The sequence below is a fragment of the Papio anubis genome, chromosome 10 (assembly GCF_008728515.1).
Source record: "Papio anubis isolate 15944 chromosome 10, Panubis1.0, whole genome shotgun sequence".
NCBI classification, from domain to species: Eukaryota; Metazoa; Chordata; class Mammalia; order Primates; family Cercopithecidae; genus Papio; species Papio anubis.
Window position 1 is genome coordinate 61,149,894 of NC_044985.1, and position 12,642 is coordinate 61,162,535.

The following is a 12,642-nucleotide window of genomic DNA, read 5'->3' on the forward strand; positions in this document are numbered from 1 at the left end:
AGCTGCTGCACAGCAAAAGAAACTATCATCAGAGTGAACAGACAACCTACAGAATGGGGGAAAATTTTTGCAATCTATCCATCTGACAAAGGGCTAATATCCAGAATCTACAAAGAACATAAACAAATTTACAAGAAAAAAACAACCCTGTCAAAAAATGGGCAACGGATATGAACAGATACTTTTCAAAAGAAGAGATTTATGCAGCCAACAGACATAAAAAAAAAAAGCTCATCATCACTGGTCATTAGCAAAATGCAAATCAAAACCACAATGAGATACCATCTCACGCCAATTAGAATGGCGATCAATAAAAAGTCAGGAAACAACAGATGCTGGAGAGGTTGTGGAAAAATAGGAGCGCTTTTATGCTGTTGGTGGGAGTGTAAATTAGTTCAACCATTGTGGAAGACGGTGTGGCAATTCCTCAAGGATCTAGAACTAGAAATACCATTTGACCCAGCAGTCCCATTATTGGGCATATACCTGAAGGATTATAAATCAGCCTACGATAAAGACACATGCACATGTATGTTTATTGTGTCACTATTCACAATAGCGAAGACTTGGAACCAACTCAAATGTCCATCAATGATAGAATGGATTAAGAAAATGTGGCACATATACACCATGGAATACTATGCAGCCATAAAAATGGATGAGTTCATGTCGTTTGCAGGGACAGGGATAAAGCTGGAAACCATCATTCTCAGCAAACTGTCACAAGATCAGAAAACCAAACACCACATGTTCTCACTCATAAGTGTGAGTTGAACAATGAGGACACATGGAAACAGGGAGGGGAACATCACACACTAGGGCCTGCAATGGGGTGGGAGGCTAGGGGAGGGATAACATTAGGAGAAATACTTAATGTAGATGATGGGTTGATGGGTGCAGCAAACCACCATGTCACATGTATACCTATGTAACAAAACTGCACGTTCTGCACGTGTAACCCAGAACTTAAAGTATAATAATAAAAACAATGCAAGTAAGAGGTACCACTTGGGGAACCATCAGTTAAAACAAGTGATTTAACTGTTTCCCATCTGTGAAAATAGGAATAATAATAGTGTCAGCTTCATAGGGTTGTTGAGCAGATTAAATGAATTAACACACCTACAAAAAAAAAAAAGAAATAGTTAAAGTGTGTACTAAATGATTTGCTTCTGTATAATGTCGAAGTTTGTTTTGTCATGAGAGTATGTGAAACCTGTCTTTGCTGTACCTGGTACATCTTAGGGCTCCATGAATATCTTTTCTTCTTTTCCCAATTTCATAAAATTGAGTAAAAGGTTATGTTTTAAAAGAAAATTGAGGAACAGTAGTGTTTTAAGAGAAAATAATTTGTAGTATTTTGTTTGGAGATGGAGTTAGGGAATAAATATTATGTAACAGTCTGATAATCTTCATTTATCATAAATAAATGGCTCTTCAGCCATTTAAGCTTCTTTTTTATAGATGGATATTAACCTCTTAAATCTAAATAACATACTGAATATTTAGTGGAGAAACTTTTATTATATAACAGTCGATGTCTTTTAAAATCTTGTTTTCCTAGCAGCAAAATTAGAATAGATAGAGAATTTGTATTGCTGATATGCAAAACCTAACAAATTATATTTAACCTGATAGACTTTCATATTTCGGATTACAACTTTCACACCATACTTAAATACAAATATACAGATGTGGCTGATACATTCTACATCTCTGCGTGGCTTACTTGAAAAATAGAACAGTTGCTTAACTGGATGACTATCAAAATGGTCAACACAGATTGATGGGCTTGAGTGCAGCAGACAGCGGGTATGCAGATGGTGGTGTCTGTACCGTTTGAGAAGAGATGGCTGAGTCTTTAAAATGATTTCACTGGAATGGCTTTGGTGGTGTTGCAGTAAAGGGCATCTATTCAATCTCAGGTGCTGTGCAGATGGCAAAGCCAAGATAACGTAGAAAAATGAGAAACAAGTGACTATTTAATGTACAGTAATGCATGATCTGCATCACAAGTAAATAACAGTATTACATGCAGGAAACCTAGCCAGATGCCTGTACATTAAAACACATGACTCCTTGAGAGAATTAAATACAGGCAATTTGCTCAGATTTTCTGCAGGCCTGCTGCATATTACATTAGGGTAGAGAGAACAAGAGATTAAGTGCTTTATTTATTGAAAGTGTTTAGGTAAAGTTGGCAGTTAATTAAACATAATCCAATCTCCATATATTTAAATTACCTCTTTGTAGAAAAGTGGGGAAGAACAGCTGGCCTTAAAACAAAAGGATGTAAGGAGTATGATTATCTGGTGAACCTGTGAAAACTAGAACTTCTTTTAGACTACATTTTTCAATTTTGTAACATTTTCCAGTAGGCAAAAGCTTAAAAAATTTTTTTAGGACTAGTGTGATGAAAGTATCTTTTTTTTTTGCTATGTAGGAATTAATAAATTCAAATATCAATGACATGGAAATTTTAAAGTGAGAGGAGTTAATGTGTTGAATGCTGTGTGTAATGGGACCATTTTCACTGTAAAATGTTACATTTTTGTTTTTCAGCTTAAAGAAAGTGGTTATTGTACAGGTCATGAACCAGATTCCCTGGAGTTCAGTACTGTAGGAGGATGGGTATCTACTCGGGCATCAGGCATGAAGAAGAATATCTATGGCAATATCGAGGACCTGGTAAATATTTTTCTAGTTATTATGTAATAATTGATTAGTATATAGATATTACAAAATGATTAGAAGCCTTTAAAAATTAACAGTTGGGGCCAGGCACGGTGGCTCACGCCTGTAATCCCAGCACTTTGGGAGGCCGAGGCAGGCGGATCATGAGGTCAGGAGATTGAGACTGTGCTGGCTAACACAGTGAAACCCTGTCTCTACTAAAAATACAAAAAAAAATTAGCCGGACGTGGTGGCGGGCGCCTGTAGTCCCAGCTACTTGCGAGGCTGAGGCAGGAGAATGGTGTGAACCTGGGAGACGGAGCTTGCAGTGAACTGAAATTGTGCCCCTGCACTCCAGCCTGGGCGACAGAGTGAGACTGCATCTCAAAAAAAAAAAAAAAAAAAAAAAGAGTTGGACAGTAGATCCCCCCTCCCATAAGTATACTCCTTTTGACTATAATAACATTGAACATGTATAGTAGAAAGTTAACCAAAACACAACTGTGGTCATTATTTAAGGATGCCCCTTTTCAGGCGACTAAGTTTTAAGCTTTGTAGATGTTTCACAGTATCCAGCTCATGAAATAGTCAGCTCTCTATATCCACTGGTTTCGTATCCACAGACTCAACCAAATGCAGCTCAAAAATATTTGGAAAAAAAAATAACAATACCACAAGGAAAATAATACAAAAAGTACAGTAGAACAACAATTTACATAGTATTTACATTGTATTAGATATTCATAAATATTCTAAAATGATTTAAAGCATGTGATGTGCATAGGTGTTATGCAAATACTGTGCTATTTTATGTAAGGGACTTGAGTACTATGGATTTCGGTATCCTTGAAGGTCCTAGAACCAGTTCTTTGGCGATACTGAGGGATGTCTGTATACAAATATTATTTTACAAGCCTTGTGGAAATGAAGTCTTCAACTCTACCATGATTTTAGTCCATTTACTTAGATGATTTCATTGTTGCTACTCTGTTTCCTTAGGAGATTTTGCATTTTTCTGAAAATAATTTTTCCTGTATAGAATTAAAAAGGCTGATTGAAATTGTTCTACCAAGTAGTGGTATGACCTGTCATGTTTTATGTTCACACTACTTTTTGTAGCTGATATGGTGCCACTTTGCTGGGAGTTAGTATAATAATAGTATAAAATTCTGGGCACCCTAGTTAGGGATTAGGTATCATTTGTTCCATTTGTAGCTTTTTCAGTGATTAGTTGTGTGAATTTGTACAAATTGGTTTACCTTTCTAAACTTCAGTTTCCTCTTCTGTAAAATAGAATAATGATATTTGCTGCATAGAATTATTGTGAGGAGTAAAGGACATAAAATGAAAACTCAAAATCTCTGGTGTGTAGTAGGTGCTTCATAAATGTTGTTTCCTTATCGTCAATATTTTCATAGTAGTTTAAAAGAACTTTAATTTGAGACTATTAAATGATGTTCCCAACGTTATTCCTGGAGCTGTTTAGCTTTGCTTTTAAAATCTAGAGTTTCCACATTTTCATCAATATCTTTGTTGATAGGAATATTAAATCTTTAATAAAATATGTTGGTTCTTTATAGTTAACACCAAGGAATTTAAAACTTTTGTCTATATTGTGAATAATACTTTTTAAATATTTCCATTATCCTATTTATTTTTCTTTATTCAGGACATTTAGAAAAGCACATTTTTCTTTTTGCAGTTAAAATAATCTAAATTCAGTTTTGGGGAGAAAATTTGATCCTTTTGCTATTGGATTATTAAGGACTTTATCAATGTTAAGCAAATATTTGGTAAACAGCTACCTTTAGCACTGCGAAAACATGTAATTTAATCATTTTTTGGAGATATTTAAGGGATACAAAGTAAAAGTGTACATCCTAGTGTAATTGTTTGCATTAATAATTACTTAGCACATTTTATTTTATTTTATTTTTGTTTGTTTGTTTGTTTTTGAGACGGAATTTCGCTCTTGTTGCCCAGGTTGGAGTGCAATGGCGCAATCTCAGCTCACCACAACCTTTGCCTCCCGAGTTCAAGCGATTCTCCTGCCTCAGCCTCCAGAGTAGCTGGGATTACAGGCATGCGCCACCATGCCCAGCTCATTTTGTATTTTTAGTAGAGACAGGGTTTCTCCATGTTGGCCAGGCTGGTCTCGAACTCCTGACCTGAGGTAATCCTCCCACCTCAGCCTCCCAAAGTACTGGAATTACAGGCATGAGCCACCGCACCTGGCCAGCACGTTTTATTTTTAACTTAAATTTTTAAACTCTGCAATATATAGTATCCTCTGAAGCTGTCTTAATTTATATTATTTGCTTTTGTGAAAATTTTACTAAAGTTGATAGTCTTTTAATACGTGTGGTTACAATGGAACCCATGAAAAAAATTAAGGAACATGTTAATATACTTCTTAACAGTGAATATTTAATTAAAGCACAGTAAGTAATGATGCTCATAGCTTAGTTAACTGTTTGAAAAAAGTTGAAGATAGTTGTTTAGTCCAAATTTTTTAAAAATTTAAAAGTTTTAACATCTGAAGAGTCAGAAGTCTATGTACAGTGGGATAAACTTTTCATCTTAAATTCTGGTTCCCACTTGTTTTCAAGGTCATTTTAAGGAATTCCAACAATAGTCCATCTCAAATACTTAATTTAGTGAATGTCTCTTCACTAACCAATTTCCTGAGCATATCTGATTACACTTTCTTATGCTAGTGTTACAGAGCTGAAGCTCATCGCTATTAGTGGTAATCCATTGCTTCTGTGAAAGGAGCCTTGCTACATTCTTCAGTTATGAAACACTATTAGAAGGAAAAACATTGACCTCTGTAGTGACAAAACCAAACTAAAAATTCTGGATCTTCACAAAAGAAAGTAAAGTATGACGCAGTGAGCATTTCATTTTGAAGAATTTTTGAAGAAAATGCTTCTTTTAAAATTATAATTGTGAATAGACAATTCAAGCAATTAGAAACTTGTTTTTTATTTAAAAATATTAATTACAGAAGTATAAAAAATGTATGCTATAGCTGGGCATGGTAGTTCACACCTGTAATCCCAGCACTTTGAGAGGACAAGGCTTGAGGCCAGGAGTTGGAGACCAGGCTGGGCAACATAGCAAGACGTCATCTCTACAAAAAATTAAAAAATTAGCTGGGCATGGTAGCACATGCTGTAGCTCTAGCTACTCAGGAGGCCGGAGTGGGAGAATTGCTTGAGCCCAGGAGTTTGAAGTTACAGTGAGCTATCATCCCACCACTGCACTCCAGCCTGGGTGACAAAGCAAGACCCTATTGTTTTTTTTTTTAAGTGTCATGTGTATATGAAATACATATCATTTTGAACACTTTTAACATCTTCGTATTCATCCTTCTGTCATGGGATTCTTGGGATGTCAGTTTTTTAGCCAGAAACCTCTGGCTGGCAACACCTTTGCCTAAGTTTTGCTTGGCCCACTAGGCTTGTTCAGCCCACTCGGCCTGGCAGGCTGTGCTTGGCTCATGCTACTGGTCTGGATCCCATGCTTGCCAACGACGAGCCAGGCACAGAGCAGTGAGGAGTGTGTGAATGAGTGAATGTGGAGTCTGGCCACAGCACATAGCCAGGGACGCCAGTTGTGGCAGGATGGGCGGCTCCAGGCATTGGCTCCCTGCAAGGCTGCGGCTGGACCAGGCATACTGCAGGCAGCTTCCGTTGCTGGCACCAGGGAATGTGGTGGTGCCTGGAAGCTTGGAGACGCCAGGGACTGCAGAACCCCAAAGAGTGTCATAGCCCTGGCTCAGGGAGCTCCTAGGTCTGGGCCACAGCTCTTCTCTCCTTCTCTCTCCTGTCTTTCCCTCTCATTGCCCTCCATGGGGCAAACAAGGGGTGTGTTTCAGCCCTGTTTCTGTTATAGCTCTTTCAGCTCCGCCATTTGGCGAGTCATGCATTTTTGTCCCACATCCAGGAAGAATGAGGTATGTAGACAAGTGGGGATGAGCAAGGTGAAGGGGTGCTTTATCGAGTGACAAAACAGCTCAGAGGAGACCTGTATTGGGTAGCTCCTTTCACAGGTAGGCCATCTTGACAAGCATCCAGCTCTCAGCAGAGAGCCCACAGTGGGTAGTTCCTTTCCACAGGCAGGGCATCCTGATGAGTGCTTAGCCCTCGGGAGAGAGGAGACACACAGTGGGTAGCTCCTCTCTGTCAGCAGGGCGTCCTGATGAGTGTCAGCTCTCAGCAGAGAGGAGATGCACAGTGGGTAGCTCCTTTCTGCAGACAGGTCGTCTGATATCTGCCCAATTCTGGCTGAGTCCTGGGTTTTTATGGGGTTCAGAGAGGAGGAAGTGTGTGCTGATTGGCCCATGGATGGTTATGGGCAGTCCTGGAATAAGCATCATAAGTTCCCACTCTGGTCCATGGAACTGGCAGCACAGCCCCCCAGGCATCAGGCCCTCCCTGGCTTGAAGATGGGGTTTCACCAGGGACCGCACATTTCCGCCCAGGAGCCTGTCTGCCTCCTACAGCTGTTTATGGTTCCCAGATGCTCAGGCTGTTCATGCTGAGGGCCTCCTGCAGGCCAGTGCCAAGCTGCCCGCAACCCCCACTTATCCTCCCTTCTGTGCTCATTGGTGCCCAAAGTCCGGAGGTGGGTGAGGCAGCAGGGGGCTGGCATGTCAGCACTGCCCTGAGCATGCACACACCCGGCTGGATTGCAGCAGCGTCCAGGCTCAGCCTCAGTTTTTCTCCAAGAATGGAGAGAAGCCAGGCAGTGGAAGCAGGCACTTCTGAGCCTGCAGGGGCCTGGGAATCAGGCCCCCAAGAGTCTAGCGATGCCTGGGTCTGCAGCCACAGCTGGGTGGCTGCAGCTATGTCCAGGAGGGTGGGATTCCTGTGTGCTCCTGGCCCCCAAGAGCACAGGGATGCCTGGGTCCAGAGCCACAGCCGGGCTGCCGCAGCTGCACTCAGGAGTGCGAGGCTTTTGCTCTGCCAACTAGGAAGCGGGTGGGGCTTCGACCTGTTTCCGGCTCCTGTTGACTCTATGAAGTGCACAGGCCCTGATCATGCCACCCCCACTGCAGCTGAAGTCTTTGCAGCAGCCACTCCAGATGAGCTGCTGGTGCCATCACTTCTAGAACTGTTTCTAGGCATACAATAAGCACATAAATATATCTAGTTTTTAATATAAAAAAGAGGACCATATGTGTTTAATCTGCTCTTTATGTTATCAATATATTAACATGTAAATGAACAGGTTTGCACCATCATTTTTAAAGAGTTATATAATTCTTTTATTGCGAATGCATGGTTTATTTAATTCCCTCTTAATGAACATTTAAATTATTCTTGATTTCAAAATTACAGAAAATAAAGGGAAAATAATCTTTTTAGTAATTTCTTTGATATACATCTGTAATCATTTTCTTTGGGTAAGCTCCTTTAGTTGATTTGTTGGATGAAGAAGTTTATCCATTTTAGACTTTGGATCCTTACAGCCAAATTGCCCTGTAAAAATTTTGTACCAATTGACATTCTCACTAACACTATGAGAATCTTTGTATTTTACTGGACGTTTTATTTATGTTTTTGTATTTTGTTAATTGCTAGTGAATGTAAACTTTTAAAGGGTCCTCATTGGCAATTTTTATTTTGTATTTTGTGAATTGCTTATTGATGTTCTCTGCTCATTTCCTTCAATAATAAATAGACTGTTGTTATTTATCTGTCCAAAATTCATTCTAAAAATATGTTGGATTTTTACCTAACCACTTCTGATTCCGATCTCAGGAACTATTTTTAGAGTGATCCTCCTTCCCCAGTGTACTTCCTTTCTCATTTGTATGATGAGTCACACATCTCTTTCCTTCTCTTAAAACTCAGTCATTGCTTCTGCTGCTTCATCCCAGTTTTGACCTGATCTTAGTTAATATTTAATTATTTTCATTGTTTTCTACTAAGTGGGATTGAAGGTGGGGATAAAGCAAGAATAATTTTTTTTTCTTAGAATTCTAATTGTCTAGTATTCATGCCTGACATGAATAATATGCTTCATCAAGATTATGATTATTGCTTAGTTTTTGAGTCCTTTAGTTCTGTGCCATATGGATAACCCTAAATTTGGTTTAAATAAATGTGTTATTCTGTTGTTCTTAAGATAATGAATATCCCTAAACCAATTTAAATCAAGCGATGTACAATCTTAGAATGGTTTTTCCCTCTTTTAAGGTTATATACAAATTTAACTTTAGTCTAAAAATTACCAAAAGATACTAGAATTCTTAAAAACATCACAATTTATTAACCCAATACTTTAAAAGTAGGTTTTACACAAATATATATGAATGTCTATACGTAGACACACATTCACTAACAGATGTCTAGAATTTACATCGTGTATTGTATTAAACAGGTGGTTCATATAAAAATGGTAACACCTAGAGGTATAATAGAAAAAAGCTGTCAAGGACCTCGTATGTCAACAGGCCCTGATATCCATCACTTCATCATGGGATCTGAAGGTAAATATAACTGTAAATTTATTAAGAAAAAATATGGGTTAGTCATGCAGTTTTGTGAAAATCTTTATATTGTGACATCAGATCTTTGAAAGACATGTTTTATATGTTTAAGGAGTTTTTAAAATTTTTATTTTAAGACTATAAAGTTTTATTATGAGAACATCTGATTAAATTTCCTCTTACATTATGCTTTTTTATGTTTCTAGAGACAGCTTGATCTTTTAATTTTTATTTCAGAATTTTTCATGAGTTTCAGGAAAAGTGATCATCAGGATTTAAAATGGTTTATTTTGACATTTTGTATTATAGTATTCTTAAATTTTGTCAGAATTATCGGGGGAAAGGATTGATAAAGCATTATCTTATTGTCTTGTCTTTCTATAATTATGTCTTTTATAAAGTTAATTACTATTTGATTTTTAGAAGTAGAATTTAAAATTCTGCTGGTTCACATACATTTTAAACTTCTGTTGGTCTTTTAAGTTTTCACTACACAAATAGTATCATTTGCTTGATTACTTAATGCTGGGTAGATTTGAATGTAGTTCATCTCATCTAAAACATTTAAGTCCTGTGCAGATCTGGAAAGAAGTAACCTTAAAATAATTATTATGTAGGCATGGTGAATTGTATGGATAAAGTAAACATGGGCTTATTTTTCAATTTTTAGAGTGAGAGAGGGACATTCCTTATATTCAGAGAAATAAGTTAAAAATAAGCAAGTATTTCTAGATTAACAGAGGAGCTCATTACTCACTTCAGAAGGTGGTCCAAACTGCAGAAGATATATTTTGGTAACATTTAGCCATATTCATAAATTAAAAAGCAGGTACAATAAACTAAGATGTTAGGCTTAAATTCTAATCTGACAGTAACATCGAAGAGGGAAAAATATAATAAACTATGTTTCTTAGTGATGTAATACAGATCAGTTGTTTGGCTGATGACCAGTAGTATAGCTTAGATGTTCTTCATGGTAACCAATGACAGACCTTTGTCAAGATATCTCACCAGTTTACTCAGTTTATTCCTTTTCTGATCAGCATACTCTTCTATGAAAAAACAAAACTATATTTGTAATAAGAAAAATAATATTAAATTCATTTAAAATAACGTAGTTACTTTATATTATTCTGGGACTTCTTATACTAATGCATCATCTACAAATTAGAAGAAATAACTTTTTGCCATCAGAAGTCAAGTTGAATAACAAAAATAGGCATTAAAACTCATAATTGTTCATTACATTTTTTGATATTTACATAGTTGGAGTCAACTCTATAAATATAAATAATTTTTTTTCAAATAGCCACATTATACTTTTTTTTTTTTCTTCCATCAGTCAGCCTTTTAAAAATTCTAGTTGCTAGATATTATGCTGGGACATTTGAGACAGATAATAACAGACAGTTATACAACAGCATGACAAATTAAATGATCAAGTAAAATGCAGAAGAAATATAGACAAGATGAAGTTGATAGGTGCTTACAAAGGCTTCCCCAGAGAGGCCATACCTAAAGTGGTCTTTGAGGTTGATAAGAAGAAAATAATTCCAGGTCAAGTTGAGGGAAGACAGAAAAGGGGAGTTGCCCTTCAGAATGACCATCATATTGGTGGGCTTAGAAATGAGAAAGGGCCGTGTCTGCCTCATTACGAGGCTGCCGGTTTTTCAGTATGACTGGAATTTAAGGTTTAATTGTGGAGTAGAACAGTCTGTAGGTCTTGGGGCAGAATGGTAAGGACTACAGGGTAGCTGGAGAGATAATTTGGTCTTTTCATGCCTTTTAAAATGGTTTGAACTTTTATCTAAAAGACTGGGCTACCTCCGTAGATAGTCACTAACTGTATGAATTTAAGGAAGGGACAAACTTATTATAATAAAGTAAGCAAAGAACTGTAAGATTGGGCTGGGCGTGGTGGCTCACACCTGTAATCCCAGCACTTTATGAGGCTGAGGCGGGTGGATCACTTGAGGCCAGGAATTCAAGACCAGCCCGACCAACATGTTGAAATCCCGTCTCTACTAAAAATACAAAAATTAGCCGGGTGTGGTGGTGCATGCCTGTAATCCCAGCTACTCGGGAGGCGAAAGCACGAGAATCGCTTGAAGCAGGGAGGCAGAGATTACAGATTGCAGTGAGCCGAGATTGTGCCACTGCACTCCAGCCTGGGTGATGGAGTGAGACTTTGTCTCAAAAAAAAAAAAGAAAGAAAGAAATAGAAATATAAGAAGAGATATAGTTTATTTAAAATTTATGAGACTAAATTACTGTAGTTAAATGAGATTTTATTACAAAGTACATGCAACATAGCATACTGATATAAGAGCATGAACCATGAAGTCTATCAGATCTGGATTTCCATCCTGATTCTACTACTAATATTTCCATGTCTTTGTATAAGTAAGATAATTTTCAGTGCCCAATGTCCTCAGCCATAAAGTGGTAGTAATAAAATTGTTCATCTTCATAAATGTGTTATAAGGATTAAGTGAGATTATGCTGAACAATTTAGTGTAGTAAATACTATTGTGGCTGCCTATTATTTTGATATCAGTGATCTTCTGATCCCTAATCCCCATTTCAGTTTGTGAATATAGAGTTATTTTAATATAGGCCAGGAGACAGCATGATTGAAATAGTAAATTTGTATGAAATCATATTCTTAAATAAAATGTATTTTATCTGCTATTTTGACCTACCTGTATAATAACCTCCTGCCTTAAATGTGAATCATAAACTTTTTCTTGAGCTTTAAAAAATTTTCTTTTACTTCAGTTAAATCATTTGATGACAACCTTGAAAGTATTACTCTCCAAAAACCTATTTTCTCCACCCCACTAAGTTCTATATGTGATTAACCATATTAAGTTTAATGTGTTTGTCTTGTTTTGTTTTATGAATATTTCATAATGATTTTTTCAACAAGTAGCTTTCTCCTATTTTATATGCTATAACATGAGCAGTATAATGAAAAATATAATAAATATTCAAGCATTTGAAATGCTTTCCATTCGGTTTCTATATATGGTATTTACTATATATGGATTTGTCCTTCTATTTAAAAAAGTACATTTTTGTTTTTTAACCCATGACTCACAATTTTTTTAGTCTTTGTCTACAATTAAAGAGATTAAATACTCAATGTCAGTTCTTTTTTAAAGTTTCACTAGTTATTCTTTGCTTAAATGAGGATCATCCTTTGGTATGTTCCTCAGGAAAGGCACATCAGGAATATATATTCCCTGGTTTTCTGTGGCTGTGATACTTGAAGGACAGCTTGAGTGGATATACCTTTTGGTCATTAATTTCTTTAAGTTTCTTGAAAATGCTGTTTCCACTGTTACTTCGATTTTATACACTATTTTAAAGAAATATGATACCTGTTTAATTTTCTTAGTAGACTAATTTTCTCTTTTTGCCTGGAGGCCTTGAGGATTTTTTTTCTTGATTGCTGAAGTCTAATACTT

At 36.9% G+C, this 12,642-nt stretch overlaps 1 protein-coding gene across 3 annotated transcripts in view; it reads left to right on the plus strand.

Annotated features, from left to right (window-relative positions):
* The window catches only part of AGPS (alkylglycerone phosphate synthase), a 160,248-nt gene that overhangs the window by 72,149 nt on the left and 75,457 nt on the right, over positions 1–12,642 (plus strand). For all 3 annotated transcript variants that reach the window (XM_031651376.1, XM_031651378.1, XM_031651377.1), the window contains 2 exons: positions 2,563–2,688; positions 9,064–9,172. In XM_031651376.1, the coding sequence (XP_031507236.1) occupies positions 2,563–2,688; positions 9,064–9,172 (235 nt within the window). The remainder of the gene's footprint in view (positions 1–2,562; positions 2,689–9,063; positions 9,173–12,642) is intronic.